Here is an 18,605-nt window from a genome sequence, read left to right as displayed (position 1 = left end):
CATTGTGTGAGCTGTTACTCTTGGAAGTTTATGCATGAATTAAATGAATACTTAAACCTAGTTGATCAAGCACTCTGCTAATTCCATGCATAACAAACACCTTTTAAATAAACATCTGTCTAGTAGACTCTACATTCACTGATTGATTCCTGGAAATGCTGAGGCCTCACATCCTTTGACTGAACTTAGTGTGCCTTGCTCTATCCTTAATGCACTGAGTTCTCTGATGTGTGTATGTGTGTGTGTGTGTGTGTGTATGTATACACACACATATATATACATATCTATTTCCAATAATGCTTATGCTGGTTGAATTTGCCAATATTGCTGCCTATTTTATCATAACACAATGTAAATCAACAAAGTAGCAGTACAACAAAAGCTAATGTAAATGTTAAAAAACTGAAAGGTAGATTCAAAAATATTCTTAGTAAAATAGCTGTAAGTCTGAAAAATATATTCAGATGAAAAAATTCTGAACATTTAAAAATATCCTTGTGCACACTGCTCTCTCTCTATAATGATAAGATCTCTACTTTAAACAATCTGAACTTCAAATAATAGAAAATGCTTCAGGAATATGAGTCCTGAAAGAGAGAGAGGCTAGAAATCTATTTGCTGAACCCTACTCAAAAGAAGTCATTCACTCTTCTTCGTTTTTGTTGAATTAATTCAGGTAAAAATTAAAATATTTATGTTACAAATTTATCTTACAATTATTACATGTACATTTGCAATTAACCTACAGAGCTGTGGTCCTCAAAGTGTCATTAAGTAGGCTTCCTACTGCAATATCACTTAGTTGGTCTGTTTATTCTGTAAGACTTATATAGCATCCTCCATGTTCCAGCCCTCATGCCTGGCACTGCAGATACAAAGACAATGAACCCACTGTCACAGAGTTCATAGTCCATGAAAGAAAGGAGTCTAGTCTAGTAAAGACTGCCACACAATGTGACACATGCAATCATAGAGATGTCTGGGGGTGTACAAGGGTGTTCACAGGAGGGGCTGATCTAAAAGTTCTAACTTGTTTTTTTTTCCAAGATGAGGAGAATATCACACCCACCCTTCCAGATAGAGTGAACACATGGTTCAGAGAACTGAGAGAATGTCCACTAGGTGATTCCTCATAATGGGAAACAACTTCAGCAAATAGTTTCCAACTGATGAAATATTAAAATACATTATGTTGAATTTTCTAATGGCCTATTAGCATCTACCTGCAACTGACAGGGGTGGCTGTGATGCTCTTTCTGGAAGATGGCATGGTATATATTGTGCATCAGTATCTTTAATACATAAATGCTAGCTATTATTATTAATGAGATTTGCTTTCTGGTCTCCAGGAGATTACAGTGGAGTATGGAAGAAAAGATCCTCTTACATATATCTTTCATATTGATAATATTGACAAACACAGAAAAGGGAGTAGAGAAGGGGGAGATCTCAGAGTGTACACGCAGCTCTGAGAAGATAAAGCTTCTTCAAATAACTGGAATTTGAACAGATGACTCCAACTTACCATGCAAGTACCCTATTATCAGTCCAATCATCTCTTTGAGGAGTCAAGGGGAAAACTGGATGAGGATAGATGGAAATGGCAGAAGAAATTGATCATGTAGTCCCTTCTCTGCCATCTGGAGTGAAAGTGTGCATATGAATGCATTACTGCTGTGCCAAGAAAACATGAAAGAAATAAAAGAAAAACCATCCTTGAATGGCCTTATATTGTACTTTATTATTTGTTAGAAAGCCCCATAATGAAAACTTACATTGCTTGATATTCCTATCTAGGCTCCAAAATACCACTACTTGCAGGGATTACTTATACTAATTACTAACAATGCTAAATGGAAAATAAAGGCTCCAGAATAAAAGTACTGAGTATGAGGTGGACTGTGAGATGGTGAACTGTGAGTGAAAATGGGGTAGACGCCAAGAAACACCTCGGGGTGGAATTGTGTCAACAGCTTGGATCTCTGAGGTTCTTGAAGTCCTGTACAGGAAATCACTGGGTGGTCCAGTAACTTGATAGGTTCCCATGGCCACCAGGTTTCACTCCATTTTCCCTGAAGACATTTCACAAATTGAGGACAAGCAAGGGTCCTCTGGCATTTCTCAAAGTCAGAAAGGCTCTTCTCCCTCAAAACTGAAAAATTCTTTACCTCCAAACAAAAGAGTGGAGGGAAGGCGTGGATAGACACTCCAAGAATTTTCTTACTTCCAGTTACAGTCTTCAGTCTCTGTTCGCATCCCTGTGTTTCTACTTTGGGGTGCTACATGCAGGAAGTCATGCTGATTCCTTAAGAAAATACAAGAGACAGAAGCCTCCCTCTGAAAACTGGGTGCTGGCAGCCTCAAAACTGGGAGTTACCAAAGGGATCAACCAGATCATTCTCCCTTCTGATCCATCTCCCCATATCCTGTCCTTTATTCCAATCATTCAATTCTGCTGTCATGGATAGAGTTCTGCCTCTTGCGTTCATTTATTGATATGTAGGCATTTTATCCCAGAGCTGAACTGCTGAAGACCCAGGTCTCGGTGTTTTATTTGCTTTATAAAGTTATTTGTTTTTACTATCCCAAGTAGAAACTGTTGACACATATTGGAATGTTTGAAGAGCACTTCATGATAGAAGTATTTACCAAGATGGGCAGGTTAAGGAAAAGTGACAAGTGCATGGGAAACAGGGAAAGAACAAGGGAAGGAACACTGAGGAGGCAGCGCAGTTGCAGAGGTGGGAGAGAATGAGCATAAAGACGGAGAGGCACTGTCTCTGCCAACACAGACAGAGACAGACAGAGAGCCAGGAGATGTAAAACCCAAGTTCCTTTCCTCATGTCCTCTGCTCTCCTGGGAGGTGTATTCTTGTGACTCTATTCAACCAGAAAGTTGGATGAAAATAAGTGACTCATAAGTGTCACAGACACCTTCCTCTTGATATGCCAAATCAAACAGAGAAGGAAGAAAGGAAAATTATTTTGGCAAATGACACTATCCCTCAAATCTCCTTCTCTACTTCCTAGAGTCTTCTCTACCTAATTGTCATTGAATTGTTTTTCACAGTCGGAAATTAAAGGGCCACAATAGCAGTTACTTAGAGGTAAATAAGAGAAGGTGGGATGGGAGAGGCTCAACATGAGTAGCAATTGGGAAGATGCCCAGAAAGATTTCTCTGTGGGTCACATCTTAAACTGCTCTGGTTTCTCATTTGCCCACAATCCTTTGCAGAAAATCAAAGGAAGGGCTGTTTAGCATCTTGATAGCTTTTCTTATTCACTGCTTTTTCCTCCAGCTCCTGTGTGCATCTCCTGATTTAGAAGACAGAGAGGGTTCTCTGGTGCCCCTTAATCCGAGAAAAACTCTCCACTTCAGCACAGATCAGCTCCCCTCCTGTGGATAGAGAATGGAAGAAAGGTAAGGGTATATTCTAAATGCTTTCCTGTTTCCAGTGATTGCTAATATTTTGTACTGAGTTCATATTTCTATGTTTCTACCTTGTGATGCTACAAGCAGGGGGTCATGGGCTTCCTTCAGGGAAAGGTTGAAGAGATGATGCCTCTTTGTGAACACGAGGTGCTGGCATCCTTGACAGTGAATGTACTCAGAGGGCTTCTTCAGACCATTCTCCCTTATGATCCATCTCCCCATATTCTCCCCTTTATTCTGGACATTCAAATCTATTATCATAGGGAGAACACTGCTACTTACATTCATTTGCGGACCACAGTTACATTCAGGAATTACATCCCAGAGCTTAGCTGCCATAAACCCAGATTTTATTTTGTTTATTTTTTAGGGGGTGAGGGATACTGGGGAATGAACTCAGGGGCACTCGACCACTAAGCCGCATCAACAGCCCTATTTTGTATTTTATTTAGAGATGGTCTCATTGAGTTGCTTAGCTCCTTGCTTTTGCTGAGGCTGGCTTTGAACTCGCAATCCTCCCACCTCAGCCTCCTGAGCCACTGGGATTGTAGACGTGTGCCAGGACACCCAGCTCCAAGGTTTTCATTATGTTACTTGCTTTTAAACATTGTTCTTCTTTGCATATTTAAGAAGAAAAAAGTCAACCCCAAAATGAAGTAATTGAGTATTTCTTTAGTTGACTGTTTACAAAGGTAGAGTTAAGAAAAATTTACATGATATGGTAAAGTAGCTTAAGGCAAGCAATAATAAAGCATTATACAGACAAGAGAGAGAGAAAAAGAACAACAACTAGTTGTAGCAGTAGCAGGGGACAACCAAGTAGGAGGAAAAGCACTGTCATTGCAACTCACAACCTCACAGGCAGAGAGCCAGGAGTTAAAACATTCAAATCCCTCTCTTCTTGCCCTTTAGTCTCCTGGAAGAAACTCCCACATGTACCAACTGAGGTTCCCAGAGTGGGGATAACAGAGGTTGTAGATTTCCTCCCATATCCCCTTCTGGTCAACCAAAGTTGTGGGAGATTTTATATCTACAAGACCTCATGTTGGATGCATTCACTTCTGATGCCTCACTGCACACCAGAGAAGGATGTGTTCTTTTTTTCACTTGAGGGTCCATGTGAGTTCTCTGGCCTGCAAGACCTGGCTTCCCTTGAAAACAGGGGAGAGCTTCTATATTCTCATCTGTTCCTGACTGGCTTCCAAAGCACCTCATTATTGCCCTATTTCGCTTGTTTCCCTTCCTCTAATTTCTGAAGTTTGTTTATACTAGACTTTCTGAAATACACAATTTTGACAACCAACTTGGATTTAACTTGGGAATTATTCGTCTGCTGCCCCACACCTGTGTAGATGTAATCACCAGTTCTGTGGTGCTGGGTCAGTAGGGCCAAAGAGTGGGCCCTGAGGCAGCACTCCTGAGTTCATCCACAGTGTTAGACCAGGAGAACGCATTCATCTTTTCTGTGATCTAATTTTATTCTCTGTATAATAGAAATAATACAAATTTTCTCCTCAGAGGTCTCTAAAGGAATTCAAAGAGAGAATACTTTATAAATTCTCCATTGTCTATTATCATTCACCCAGGTGTGAGCTAGTTCACTTTCCCTAGTTAAAATATATGCAAGCATCTCTTTTCATTCCAACCCCTTAATTTTTTACTTCTCCTCATAGATTACCCTCACACAAACTTCTACCTGCAAAGAAAACTCTATTGGGAGAGAAAATGGAAAATATTTATATTATACACTTTACAGCACATCACTTAATAGCTTTACTTTAGATGTTTTCATATTTCAAAAACCTTTTGTTAGCACTCAGAACTTATCTCTTATTTCTCTGCCCTACAAACTGCTGGGCAATTCAGTTCAAACTCACATCCTAACCCCATATTCTGCACCAAATTGTTACAAAGTACCCAGCAAAGCCATTTTTGTTACTTGCTTTTGTGGCCCATCAGTTTCCATTGCAGTTATTTGGATAGACATAAGTAAGTCTTCTAAACACACTCAGTTGTCCACAAAAAGAATAATGATGAATGAAATTTTCTTCACCTAATTTTACCTGAATGTTCTAATTCATTTAATTGTATTTCATTTTTATTTTTCCGTTTAACCCAAGTCTTCTGCTACCATTAGTCTCCTTATTCATGCATCCATTCACTGAATAATTACTGAGAATACAGTGTGTAGCACCAAATCTCTACAAAGGGATAAACATAGTGTGGCTGTCCTCTGTGGCTGACACACTGAGACATTTCTATGACACACTTAGCCATTACTAGCCTACCAGGCCCAATCACCCTCATACCTGCCCTACCAAGAGGTCTCATTCATATCAGATCCCCAAAGCAGTCTTTGTTCTCCTATATACAGCATTTTTACTTGTGAGTATGGTCTGGAATCATCTTTGCCTCTTAAAAATTCTGAACCTGAGAGAAAAATTCTGGTCCAGGACAGGCTAATGCCTTTGTCCACAGTTCTTTCCTGGTATCTCAGATCCTATCCCAGACTTTTCCTTCCTCAAGAAATTCTGGAGACATGGCATAAACTCTGGCAGGAACAGAAGGGCGTCCATGTGCATGATTGGACCATAGAATATTCCTGTCAGTAGATGAACCAGTGCAGCAGCAGCCAGCACAGCGTTTACAGTCGACATGAACTGGGTTTGAGTCCAGGACCCCAGACCCCCTGGGCTTTTTTTAAATAATTTTTACAAGCATCTGTGTCCTCCCCTGTGACACAGGGACAGTAATTCCCACACAGCAGGGTGGTCCTGGGACTCAGAGGTTATGCAGCAGGAACTCATGACTTTCTTTTTGTTCTTAGCAGCTCCAGTGGAGGGGTTCTGAGCATAAGTCCAACCACCCCAGCCGAGGGGACAGAATTCACAATGGTGAACGGAAGTAACTGGAATAATCCTCAACCTGTCAACTTTTGGACCTCGATCCTGGGCTTGCCAACCCTCATCATTGCCCAAATTGGGCTGGTGGGAAATGCAGTTGTGTTCTGGCTTCTGGGCTTCCGCATGCACAGGAACGCCCTGTCAGTCTACATCCTCAACCTGGCGGGAGCCGACTTCCTTTTTCTCTGTTTTCATGTTATAGTTTCTCTGAACAAACTCAACCTCACTTTCCTTTCCTTTCTCGCCTTCATCCTCAACTACTTACCCATTGTAATGACCTGTTCCTACCTTACAGGCCTGAGCGTGTTGAGCGCCATTAGTGCTGAGCGCTGCCTGTCCATCCTGTGTCCCATCTGGTACCGCTGCCACCGTCCGAGACACACCTCAGCTGTCATATGTGCCCTACTCTGGGCCCTGTCCCTGCTGCTGAGCATCCTGAAGGAGATCCACTGTGAATTCCTATCTACAGATTTAATCTATTGGTGTCAGACATTTTATTTTATCACAGCCTTGTGGCTGATTTTTTTATTTATAGTTCTCTCTATATCTAGTCTCACCCTGCTCGTCAGAATCCTCTGTGGCTCTCAGAGGGTGCCACTGACCAGGCTGTATGTAACTATTGGGCTCATAGTTCTAGTCTTCCTCTTTTGTGGCCTGCCTATAGGCATCCTAAGGTTTCTGTCATTGTGGATTCATAATAATGATGTGATTCTGCATTTTTCTGAGGGGACTGCTTTATTTCTGTCCTGTATTAACAGCAGTGCCAAACCCATCATTTACATATTTGTTGGCTCCTGTAGGCGGGGACAAAACCTTTGGCGGCAGCAACCATCGCTCAAGTTGGTTCTGGGGAAGGCCTTCCAGGACACACCTGAGGTTAAGAAAAGTGGAGGAAGCCTTCCTCAGGAAACAACAGAGAGTCCAGTTGTCCCTTAATGTAGTGATTCTGCAAGTTCAAGTAAAGTACTGTTTCAAAGAAGTATTAACTCTGGAAGATAAATAGATGATTGTATTAGGTGAAAACTTTACATTGATATAGATATATGTAGAGAGAGATATAGAAATAGAGATGCCATTTATTGATGTGTTATCTGTGGCTGCTTTCACATGACAACAGCAGAGATAAATACATTGCAACAGAAATCAAGTGGCTGCAAAAACTAAAATGCTCATTAATTTATTCTTGTTAGTATGTGTATGAAATTATCACAATCATAAGTTCTATTTAGTGTAGGGCTTCTGTGTTTGGGATTGGGGTCTCTAATAATTGATTAGCATGCCATAAGCACGATTGTGGCATGCTTGGTGGCTAGGAAGTTTCTGTGCATAGGCACAGAATGCCTGGGTGCTAGGAAATGTCTGTGCAAAGGTACAGAATGCCTGGCTGGTGGGAAACTTCTGTGTAAAAGACATGGGATGCCTGGCCACTCTAGCAATGTTTTTCTTGAGGAAGCTCTGTGTTGAGATTTTTATCAGTTTTGACTTTGATCTTAGCACATAACTCCTGGGAATAAAGGAACTTGCTTGCTAGATAACTACAAAGCTTCACCAAGCTTTGGTGCTCCTGGATCTGCCTGTTTAACAGTAACTTTAGACAATGGATTTTCTTAAGAGCAGCACAAAGCTCCTGACATTGTGTATTGAAACTGAAGTGAAACTGCAGACTAAGTAACCTTACTAATACTCTAAACAATAATGTAGTTATGGTACAAATGACCTAATGTAACCTACTGGTATAAATAAACATGGTTGCTTGGACAAGCAGCCACTTTCCTGCCTCTGCTCCTTGTCTCTGAGTCTCCCCTTATTATTATTCCTTACAACTGGTGACCAACACTGGGGCGTGAGAAGAGTTCTCTCCCCAAACGGCCTCCCAGTCCACAGAGAGTTTGAGACAACAAAATCGGCTCTAATAGAGACCTTTCTGGATATTGACAGGTAACCGAGAGAGTAGATTACTTATGCCTGAAAAAGGCTTTTCATGCATGTCTTTCATCCGCTGGCACAGATCCCTAATCAGTCAGCTACGGGTAATTCTCTGATGTCTCAACGACATCATTGAGCCAAGCTTTATCTCCTACTTAGCAAGGCTAGACATACCGCAATAATGCTGATCTTGCTGCTTTGCTGACAGAGATAAGCTCTTGCTGTCTTTTTTATCCAAAAAGAGCATTACCAAATTTAAAAGATTTGGAAAAGATAGGTGAAATGTTTCATGAGCAGCCACAATCTTCTATTCCTGTGCTTCAAGCCTGGTTTCTTTGTCATGACACTATGGATAAGACTTCTGTTTCTCAACCTGCCTGCTCTTTTCCCTCTGTGCCCGGACATGTGGCCTCTTTAAATCAGTGCAGCTCCAACAGCAACATGCTGTCCCTAGCTCTTCTGGAGCCTCTCCAGTACACTCTTTTAACTAATTCACTGCCAGTGCCACTGTGGCTGGCTATTGGCAACCACCCTGCCCCCAGCTAGAGTCGACTTAATTGAGTGTTTGGGACAAACTGTTGAGGAAGGGTAGTCTCATATGTTAGCTGTAAATTCTACTAACCAACCAAAATATGAAAAGTTACCTTTTGCTGTATTGTAAAAAATTACAACCTACCAACCCAGGGCAAAAGGAGGGGGAATCCATTTTTCCAACCTCCACCCAAAAATCCTCTATTGTTCAACTGATTGTAATTCCCTATGTTTCAGCTCAACAAACTTTAAATGAAAGGGAAAATACAAAGTTTAACTCTACTGTTATTGAAACATGTTTATCAATTACTAAAAGTAAACCTAAACTAACTCTTTGTTTAAATGAAAAGTCATTTACAGAGTTATCAGACACAAATACTAATGTCATAGTAATAAATACTTTTATGGTATGGCTTTATGTATGACGTTCAGAGGCCACCCTGGTCTGGGGCAAAAAAAATTTTAAAAATTTTAAAAAAATAATCAAGTGTCCAAAAGCTCCCTGTGGCTATCATGTGCTATCCTTTCCAATCCACAACAAATCATTACTTATATTCAACCATATGTGGAAACTATTACAAGATTTGTAAGATTAAAACAAAAAGAAAAAAATAACTCAAAAAAATGTAAACTGCAACACCATGCTTTAAGAAAATTATTTTATAAAAGAAAAGATAATGGTTATAACAGTTTTACTTATTTGTAGCTTCTGCTGAATCTCTAATTTTCCTAGCCTTATATTTAAAATCGTATAGGTGCTATACGATTTGTTAGGTTTATTAAAAACCAGTTCAGACATAAAAAAAAGGTTTTTTTGCATCTACTGAGATGAACAATAAACATAATTTATCATATTAAGAGAGTTAAAAACAAGAATCATATGATCATCTCAATAGATGCAGAAAGACCATTTGACAAAATACAACACACCTTCATTTCAAAACACTAGAAAAATTAGTGATAGTAGGAACATAACTCAACATCTTAAAAGCTAGATATGCTAAACCCAAGGCCAGCATTATTCTAAATGAAAGAAAATTGAAAGCATTCTCTCTAAAAACTGGAATAAAACAATAATGCCCTCTTTCACCACTTCTATTCAACATCATACTTGAAAATCTAGCTAGATCAATTAGGGAAAAGAAAGAAATTAAAGGGATACAAATAGATAAAGAAGAACTTAAAGTTTCATTATTTGCTGATGCCATGATTCTGAATCTAGAAAATCCAAAACAAATTCACAAGAAAACTTCTGGAACTAATAATAAATTCAGCAAAGTAGCAGGATATAAAATCAACACCCAAAAATCAAGCACATTCCTATACATCAGTGATGAATTCACTGACAGAGAAATTAGGAAAACTACCCCATTCACAATAGCTTCAAAAAATAAAATACCTGGAACTCAATTTAACAAAAGAGGTAAAAGACCTCTACAATGAAAACTAAGAACATTAAAGAAAGAAATTGAAGAAAACCCCAGAAGATGGAAAGATCTCTCAGCTCCTGGATAGAGAGAATTAATATTATAAAAATGGCCATACTACCAAAAGTATTATACAGATTTAGTGCAATTCCTATTAAAATCCCAATGACATTCTTCATATAAATAGAAAAAGCAATCATAAAATTTATTGGAAAAAATAAGAGACCCAGAAAACCTAAAACAATCCTTAGCAAAAAAAGTGAAGCAGGAGGCATCACAATACCAGACCTTAAACTACATTACAGAGCTATAGTAATAAAAACAGCATGATATTGGCACCAAAATAGACCTGTAGACCAATGGTATAGAATAGAGGACACAGAAACAAACCCACATCAATAGTTATGTCATACTAGACAAGGTGCCAAAAACATTCACTGGAAAAAAAGATATCCTATTCAACAAATGGTGCTGGAAAAACTGGAAATCCATATGTTGCAAAATGAAATTAAACCTTGAACTCTCACCCTGCACAACTCAAAGTGTATCAAAGATTTAAAAACTAGAACAGAAGCCCTGTGCCTAATAGAAAAAAAATTAGGCCCAATTCTTCACTACATCAGTCTGGAAACTGACTTCCTTAACAAGACTCCTACAGTGCAAGAAGTAAAATCAAGAATCAATAAATGGGATTAATTCAAATTAAAAAGCTTCTTCTCAGCAAAGGAAACAATCAATAATGTGAGCAGAGAGCCTACAGATTGGGAGAAAATCTTTACCACATGCACCTCTGATAAAGCATTAATCTCTAGGAAAAATAAAGAACTCAAACACATACACACACACACACACACACACACACACAAGCAAATAACCAATCAATTAATGGGCTAAGGAAGTGAACAGACACTTCATAGAAGAAGAAATACAATCAATCAACAAATATATGAAAAAGTGTTCAACATCTCTAGCAATTAAAGAAATGCTAATCAAAACTACTCCAAGATTTCATCTTACTCCTATTAGAATAGCAATCATCAAGAATACAGACAAGAATAAATGTTGGCAAGGATGTGAGGAAAAAGGTACACTCAAGATATTCTGATTATCACATTGCTGATGGGACTGGAAATTGGTACAACCACTATGGAAATTACTATAAAGATTCCTCATAAAACTTGGAATGGAACCACCAATTGTCCCAGCTATCCTACTACTTGAATTATACCCAAGGACTTAAAATTAGCATACGACAGTAATGCAGCCACATCAGTGCAGCTCAATTCACAATACCTAAACTATAGAACAAACCTAGGTGTTCTTTAATAGATGAGTGGATAAAGATAATGTGGTATATATGCTCAATGGAATATTACTCAGCTTTAAAGAAGAGTAAAATTATGGCATTTCCCAGTAAATGAATGGAGTAGGAGAATATCATGCTAAGTGAAATAAGCCAATCCCAAAAACCAAAGGCCAAATGATTTCTCTAATATTCAGATGCTAATTCACAATAAGGTGATGGGGAGGTGGGGGACTAGAGAAGAATAGCATTACCTTAGATTAGATAGAGGGAAGTGATGGGAGGGAAGAGGAGGGGATGTGAGGATAGAAAAGATAGTAGAATGAAACAGACATTATTACATTAGGTATATATGTGACCTCATGACCAATATGATTCTACAACATGTCCATTCAGAAGTTCTATTAAATACAACAAATCAGTAAAATATAAATATGTGTATATTTTACTGATATATATATATATATATATAAACAAAACTTAAGTTCTTTGAAGAGAACAACAAAATAAATACACCTCTAGTAAGGCTAGGGAATAAAAGATATGATGCAAATTACTAATAACAGAAATGATCACGAGTTCAGAGCCAGCCTCAGAAAAACTGAGGTGCAAAGAAACTCAGGGAAACCCTGTCTCTAAATAAAATACAGAATAGGGCTGGGAATGTGGCTCAGGGGTCAAATGCCCCTGAGTTTAATCACCATTAGCACCCCCCAAAGAAAAAAAAGAAAATTGATATCACTACAGATCACGCTGTCATTGAAAGGCTTGTAAGCTAATATTAGGAACAATTCTATGCCCCCAATGTTAATAATGTGGATGATATGTACTGAGTTTTTAATAATACATCTACCAAAACTCACATAGTAAGATATAACTGAATACATCTGTATCTATTGAAGAAATTGACCCAACAATTATGAACCACCCTAAGCAAAAAAGGTTTAGTGTCAGATGGTTTTACTGATGAATTATAGAAAAGATGGAAAGAAGAAAAGACACAATACAGTGTCTTCCAGAAAAATAGAATCAGGGGGAACATTTTTCATCTCATTCTATGAGGCCAAAATTACCCTAATATCAGAACTAGACAAGAACTTTAGTAGGAAGATCATATAGTTCCTCACATTAAGGATGATATTAGCTATCTTATTGGTCATATTTTCCTTCTTACATTTTATGATGTTTGTGAAACATTTCTGAAAGGGATGAATATCTAAATTGAAAAATGACCCTGTAAACTCAACAAGAAAATAACCAGCAAAATTACAAAATAAGGGAAATTCTTAATTCTTGCCAAAGAAGATATATAGATGGAAAATCTGCATAAGAAAAATATGATATGTACTATAATATGTGTTTGAGAATTACGTATTAAAAAATTATATCCTACTACATATGTTTTAGAATGACTAAAATCTAATCACAGGCAACATTAAGTTCTGAAGAGAATGTGGAGCAACAATATTGTGCCATTTTGTATTGATGGGAATACAAAATGGCACAATATTTTAGAAGACAGTCTTCAAGTTTCTAAAACTACCAAATATTGACTTATCCTAAGACCCAGAAGTCATGTTTCTAGTTATTTACACAAGTGAGTGGCAAACTTAGGTTCACACAAAAGTCTGCACATATATTTATACCATCTTTCATCATCATTTTAAAAACTTGGAAGCAACCAAGATATTCTGATTATCAAAATGTGAACCTCCCAAAAAATAAAGTCTTTTTCATCAATTAAAAAAAATGAGCTATCAGTCTATAAAAAACATGAAAGAACCTTAAATGTATATTGCTAAGTGTAAGAAGTTAGTCTGAAAAGAGCCACACACTCTGTGATTACAACTAAGTAGAATTCTAAGGATGGTAAAACTATGTAATAAAAAGCTCAGTGATATCCTGAGGATCTGGGGAAAGAGAGGGAAGTTGGTGAAGCACAAGACATTTTTAGGGCATTAAAATACTCCATATGGCACTTAAATAGTAAATATATATAATTCTGCTTTTATCTAAGTGCATTGAACAGTATAATGCAAGGAATGAACCCTAGTGGTAACTGTGGCCTTCAGTTTATAATAAAGTATCAGATAGGTTTATCAATTTTAATAAGTACACCACACCATGAAAAAAATCAATAGCAATAAAAACTGTATAGGGGTAAAGCTGAGAAGAGCTGATATATGGAAACCCTCCATACTTTCTGTGCTATCATTCTGTAAACCTAAAAAGTGCTCTCAAAATCATAAAAAATTAGTAAACTATCAAATGGATACATATTTGTAATACACAACTTCCAAAGGACTTATATTCAGCATCTGGTATAAATCCCTAAAAATTAACAGGGAAAAGTGGAAATAATAAAAAATGTAAACTTAAAACAATTATGAGTAGCCACTGAGTGAATAAAATGATGTTCAATTTCATAAATTATTAGGGAAATGCAAATTAAAACAATAAAATGCTACTTTAAACTCACTATAATGACCAGAATTCAAAGGACTGACATGACAATACCATGTTCATCAGGTGCATGTGCAGCAAGTGGATTCCCATACTCTGCTGATGAGAATGTGAAATAGTAGAGTGACTTGAAAAGCAGTTGAACAGTTTCTTATTTAGACTTATTTTATGATCCAGCAATTTTGCCCTATGTTTTTTAATCCAAGAAAATGAGATCATATGTCCACAAAAATCCTTGAATAAGAACAACTAATAATAAAAAAAAAAAAAAAACACAAACAGCCTGAAGATTATCCACCATTTGGGATTCTCCACCCCACAGAGAACTTATAGAACAGTGGGGAGTCACATCATAGAAAATGTTCATGCAAAGAATCATAATAAGTATCTGGCCAAATTAGCAAACCAAGACCAAGACACAGGACCTTGTCCTCGCCAGCCACCTGTGGCCCTGTCAACATGCAGCCCCAGCACAGCTCCTCTCAGTACATCAGACATCCACAACAAAGCAGCTTTCCAAGACAGGCTGAGGGCACACTGAGAGGACGGGGTCCAGAAACCTCACCCACCAGCATCACCCTATGAAAGCAGGCAAGGACAATGACCTTGAGCATGAGGGAGCTGTCCTTTCTGCTGAGGGACTAAGAGACCGAAGTTCAGCTTCCATCGCAAGCCCAAAGACATGCTGTCCTGGGAATACATGCATGAAATTGTGCTGTTTTTGTTTTCTTAGACATAAAAGTGAATCTCTAACATTTGCTTAAAAGAAAAAAAAATGCCTCCATCATGGTCAGTAAAGTTGCATAGCAGGGGAGGGTGCAGAGGGCAGAGAAAAGAAGCCAAGTTGCAGGGCCCCAAGAGGAGAGAGGCGGGCGCATTGGAGGGAACACAGGGGCCAATGAAGCAGCACAGTCACCCGGAGCTCCTTAAAGAAAAAAAAAAAAAAAGAATGTACAGAGCAGCTTTACTTCTAACACTGGAAAACTGAAGACAACCCAGAGCAATTAATATGAAAATGGTTAAACAGTGTTACTTCTGAACTCAGTTTTATATTGCTGATATAAGGAATGAAATGAAAAAATCAACCCCAAAAATGTAATAATGAGTGAAGGAAGCTAGGAATAGAAAATGTCCACAGTATATTTCTAAACAAATAAAGTCAAATATGGGCAAAACTGATATTTGGTGATAAAAATAGGAATAATGGTGGCCTCAGATAATGGGCATGTGGTAACAAAGCAACTTTCAGAGGTATAAAAATGTTTTGTGTCTTGAATGTGTTTCAGGTCACCTGGGTATATTTTTCTACCAAAACACATCAACTATATAATTGTGATATTTACTCATTATTCTATCATAATTTTGCCATCGGAAAAATAACAAAAGAGCATTAAACAAAGAAACTTTAAAAATTAATGTATTATTTTCATAGAACATGGAGAAAATTGTATTTAATTAAAATTAATTAATTAATGAAGTATATATAGGGAGCTTTTTGGAATAAAAGACAAATTTGACATGAACCCTGTCCTCCAAGAATAATTAATCTGGTAAATCCCTTCAAAAGCCCACCATAAGGGATTAGAGAGCTCCTAGAGAGAGAATCTCTTTTTTAAAAACATTTACTTAGTTGTAGATGAACATACAGTATCTTTATTTATTTTTATGTGGTGCTGAGGATCGAACCCAGTGCCTCACACTTTCAAGGCAAGCACTTTACCACTGAGCTATAGCCCTAGCCCCCAGAGAGAGAATCTCTAAAGGCAAAAAGGAAAGGTACCTGGGATGCTGATGCAGGATATGTAAAAAGAAGCCACGGGAAGAGAGTCTACCTCAAAATGTACACATGCAAGGTTGTTAGTTATCTGTTCATAATGCACAACTTCATGTACAAGAAATTTAAAAAATGGTGAAAGCAATACATTTAAGGATGAAGTATTCAGTTCCAGTGAGTAGAGATTTAGCACAGGTTTAAATTTAAAAGTCTTCAGTTTATTTATTTATTCCTTAAGGTGCTTACAAAATAAAAACTTATTAGGTTAGGGAGACATTCTAAGCCTGCCAAAATTAAAGAAGAGTGTCCTTTTAAGCCCAGATTGAAATTTAATTCTTTTAGTTTTAAGACATATGCAGATATATATGAAAAGAAATGATTAAAAATGTAACATTCATCTCTTTCAGCTGCAGTGTTCAAAGAAATGCAGAGTTTTCCTGCATTGCTCACAGACTTCTGATCAAAGACAGATTGGTCAATGTGGGAACAGTCTGAACCCCAACATTGTCGAAATTCACATCGATGGGGTAAAGACTCTGAGTAAAGCCATTGCAGAGACATGAAATCACCATTTGTTTAACAATCCTGTCTCAGTCCTCATGAGGATGATCATTATCTAAAACTGTTTAAAGATAAGAGGCCAGGAATGAAATCAGTTAAGAAAATCTCCAAATCTGATTATGAGAGAATTTGGCTGTCAAACCAAATCTGTCTGATCAAAGCAAAAGCTCATTACTGTCCCACTCTGTTGCCTGCCAGGGTTTCCTGAGGAGGATTTCCACATTGATCCTCTTCTGGAGTGTCCTGCAGAGCCCTCTGCAGAACTAGGAAGTTCTGTTGCCCTTGAAGCCACTGGTTGGTGCAGATGTTCACAGGGCAGGATATGTAGAAGTGGAAAATGTGCCAAGACAATGTGTCTATATGAGTCTAAATCCAGAGTAACTGGAACCTTTGTATGCTTGTGGGCAGGCCACAGATGAGAAAGCCTAGCAGTATGAGCACCCTGTACCATAGCCCACTCAGTAGCATTTACTAGAAAATACAGAGGATCCTGACCAGTGGGACCGGGCTGGACCCTGAGAGAATCATAAAGAAACAAACAAAAGAATCACCACATGGCTGTGATGAAATCAAGTGTCTGACAAGAATCATAGTCTGTGGGAGGCCAACCTTATGGGTGACTGAGTTACACTCCCCAGCTGGGTGCTGAGGCGCTCAGTCACAGAAATGGGTGTGTCTTGCTACAGCCCCATGGGTGAAGCTATGCTCACCTGTTCCTTTGTAATATAACCCCTTGCCCTGTTTAGGATAGAATCTTCCATGGAAGTGCCTTGTGTGTGTCCCCTCCTCTTACTGTGCCCTTGGGTGTGGGCTACCCAGGTGTCAGTTAACCTGCTGACAGTGGACATCATAAAGATAGACTCAGCCCCCTGAAACCTGACCCCTTGCCTCATTTGAATAGCTTCTCCTCAATAAAAGGGGTCAGTGTGTGCTCTCGCTCTCTCTTTCTGCAGACCCTTAAGGTCAGAGGAGCCGTCACAGCAACCCCAAAGAAAAAGGTATTTGTGTCTCTTGTGTGGTTATTTTGTGCAGCCCAGTTATCCCAGTTTAACTAGAGTGACCCCTGAGCCTTTTAGTCGCGAGAACAGAAACCCGGCAATAGTCAAAATGCTCTTACAGAAAGTGACAAGAGTTCTCTAGTGGGATGCTCAGCAGCCGGGACAGGGTCTAGAGCAAGGCACATATGACAGCTGATATGATATCAAATGCACAACAGGACAGATATATCTTGTTTGTTGCTAATGGAATGAAGCATGTTCAGGCCTGTAATGTAAGCAAAGGTCAACACCATGTTGAAGAAGTTGTGCCTGTAGATATGGATAAAATGGAAGGTGATGAGATTTAATAGGGCATTTATAATGTGGCAGTGAAGGAGAAGAAATTCCACTGCAGCCACATTGAGGCTGAAGACAGAGAAGGCATTTCTGCACATGAGGGAGCCTTGGGGACAAAGCACAACCATGCCTTCTGCCAGTCCAACCAGGCAATGGTGAGTTTAGTGGATACAGATAAGGATATCCTTGTCAAAATATGAGAGAATGTCCTCCTCGTTTCTATTCACTATTATGAAATCAGTACCCCAGGATGGAATGGCTGGTTCCATGCTCAGAAACCCTCTACCTATGCTCCTGGCACAAGATGTAAGCACCTGGTGCATGAGATCTCATTCTTAGGACAACATGGCTATGTAGGAAGTACTGTCCCTGTGTAATAGCAGAGGAAACAGTCTGTCAGATATAAGTAATTTATCAAAAATGGAGAATTTTGAAACCTGGATAACATTCAGTACCCTGTGACTCTAAGGCCTGATCTCTACTTCAGCACAGGTTTGTTACTGACCTAGAAAAATTCCACGGTTCCAACAACCTGACACACTATGCAAGGCCATGTCATGATCCCTGGAGGCAGGATGAAGAAATTACCATGTGATCCAATTATACCACTCCTGAGCGTTTCTGAAGGAATCAAGTCAGCATATTACAGAGATGCCCCATGCCCATGGTTATCACAGCACTATTCACCATAGCCAAGAATCAGCCTAGATGCCCTTCAGTGACTAAAAGGATAAAGAAAATGTAGTTATTGGCACAATGTAGTATTATTCAGCCAAAAAGAAAAAGAAATCATATCATTGGCAGAAAAAATGGATGGAAATGGAGATAATCTATGACATGGAATGCACACTGTAGGGAAAGCAGATCTAAAATCAATAATTTATACTTCTAAGTAAACTCATAAAAAAGAACAAATTAAATCCAAAAAGCACAAGAAAAAAAATAATAAA

At 38.5% G+C, this 18,605-nt stretch overlaps 1 protein-coding gene across 1 annotated transcript; it reads left to right on the top strand.

Annotated features, from left to right (window-relative positions):
- Window positions 1–6,324: 6,324 nt before the first annotated feature.
- Window positions 6,325–7,272, top strand: LOC124088374 (mas-related G-protein coupled receptor member X2-like). Its single transcript, XM_046437930.1, has one exon. The coding sequence runs from the start codon at window positions 6,325–6,327 to the stop codon at window positions 7,270–7,272; it is 948 nt and encodes a 315-aa protein (XP_046293886.1).
- Window positions 7,273–18,605: the final 11,333 nt, after the last annotated feature.

Source organism: Marmota monax, unplaced genomic scaffold (assembly GCF_021218885.2).
Source record: "Marmota monax isolate L192 unplaced genomic scaffold, Marmota_monax_Labrador192_F-V1.1 WCK01_AAM20220418_F8-fsc00061, whole genome shotgun sequence".
Taxonomy (NCBI): Eukaryota; Metazoa; Chordata; class Mammalia; order Rodentia; family Sciuridae; genus Marmota; species Marmota monax.
Note: the sequence above shows the minus strand (reverse complement) of the source record. Positions and strands in the feature narration are given on the sequence as shown.

What these genes read in the sequence shown, in the direction of transcription:
- LOC124088374 (XM_046437930.1), top strand. Translation starts at nt 6,325, where the DNA reads ATGGTGAACGGAAGTAACTGGAATAATCCTCAACCTGTCAACTTTTGG.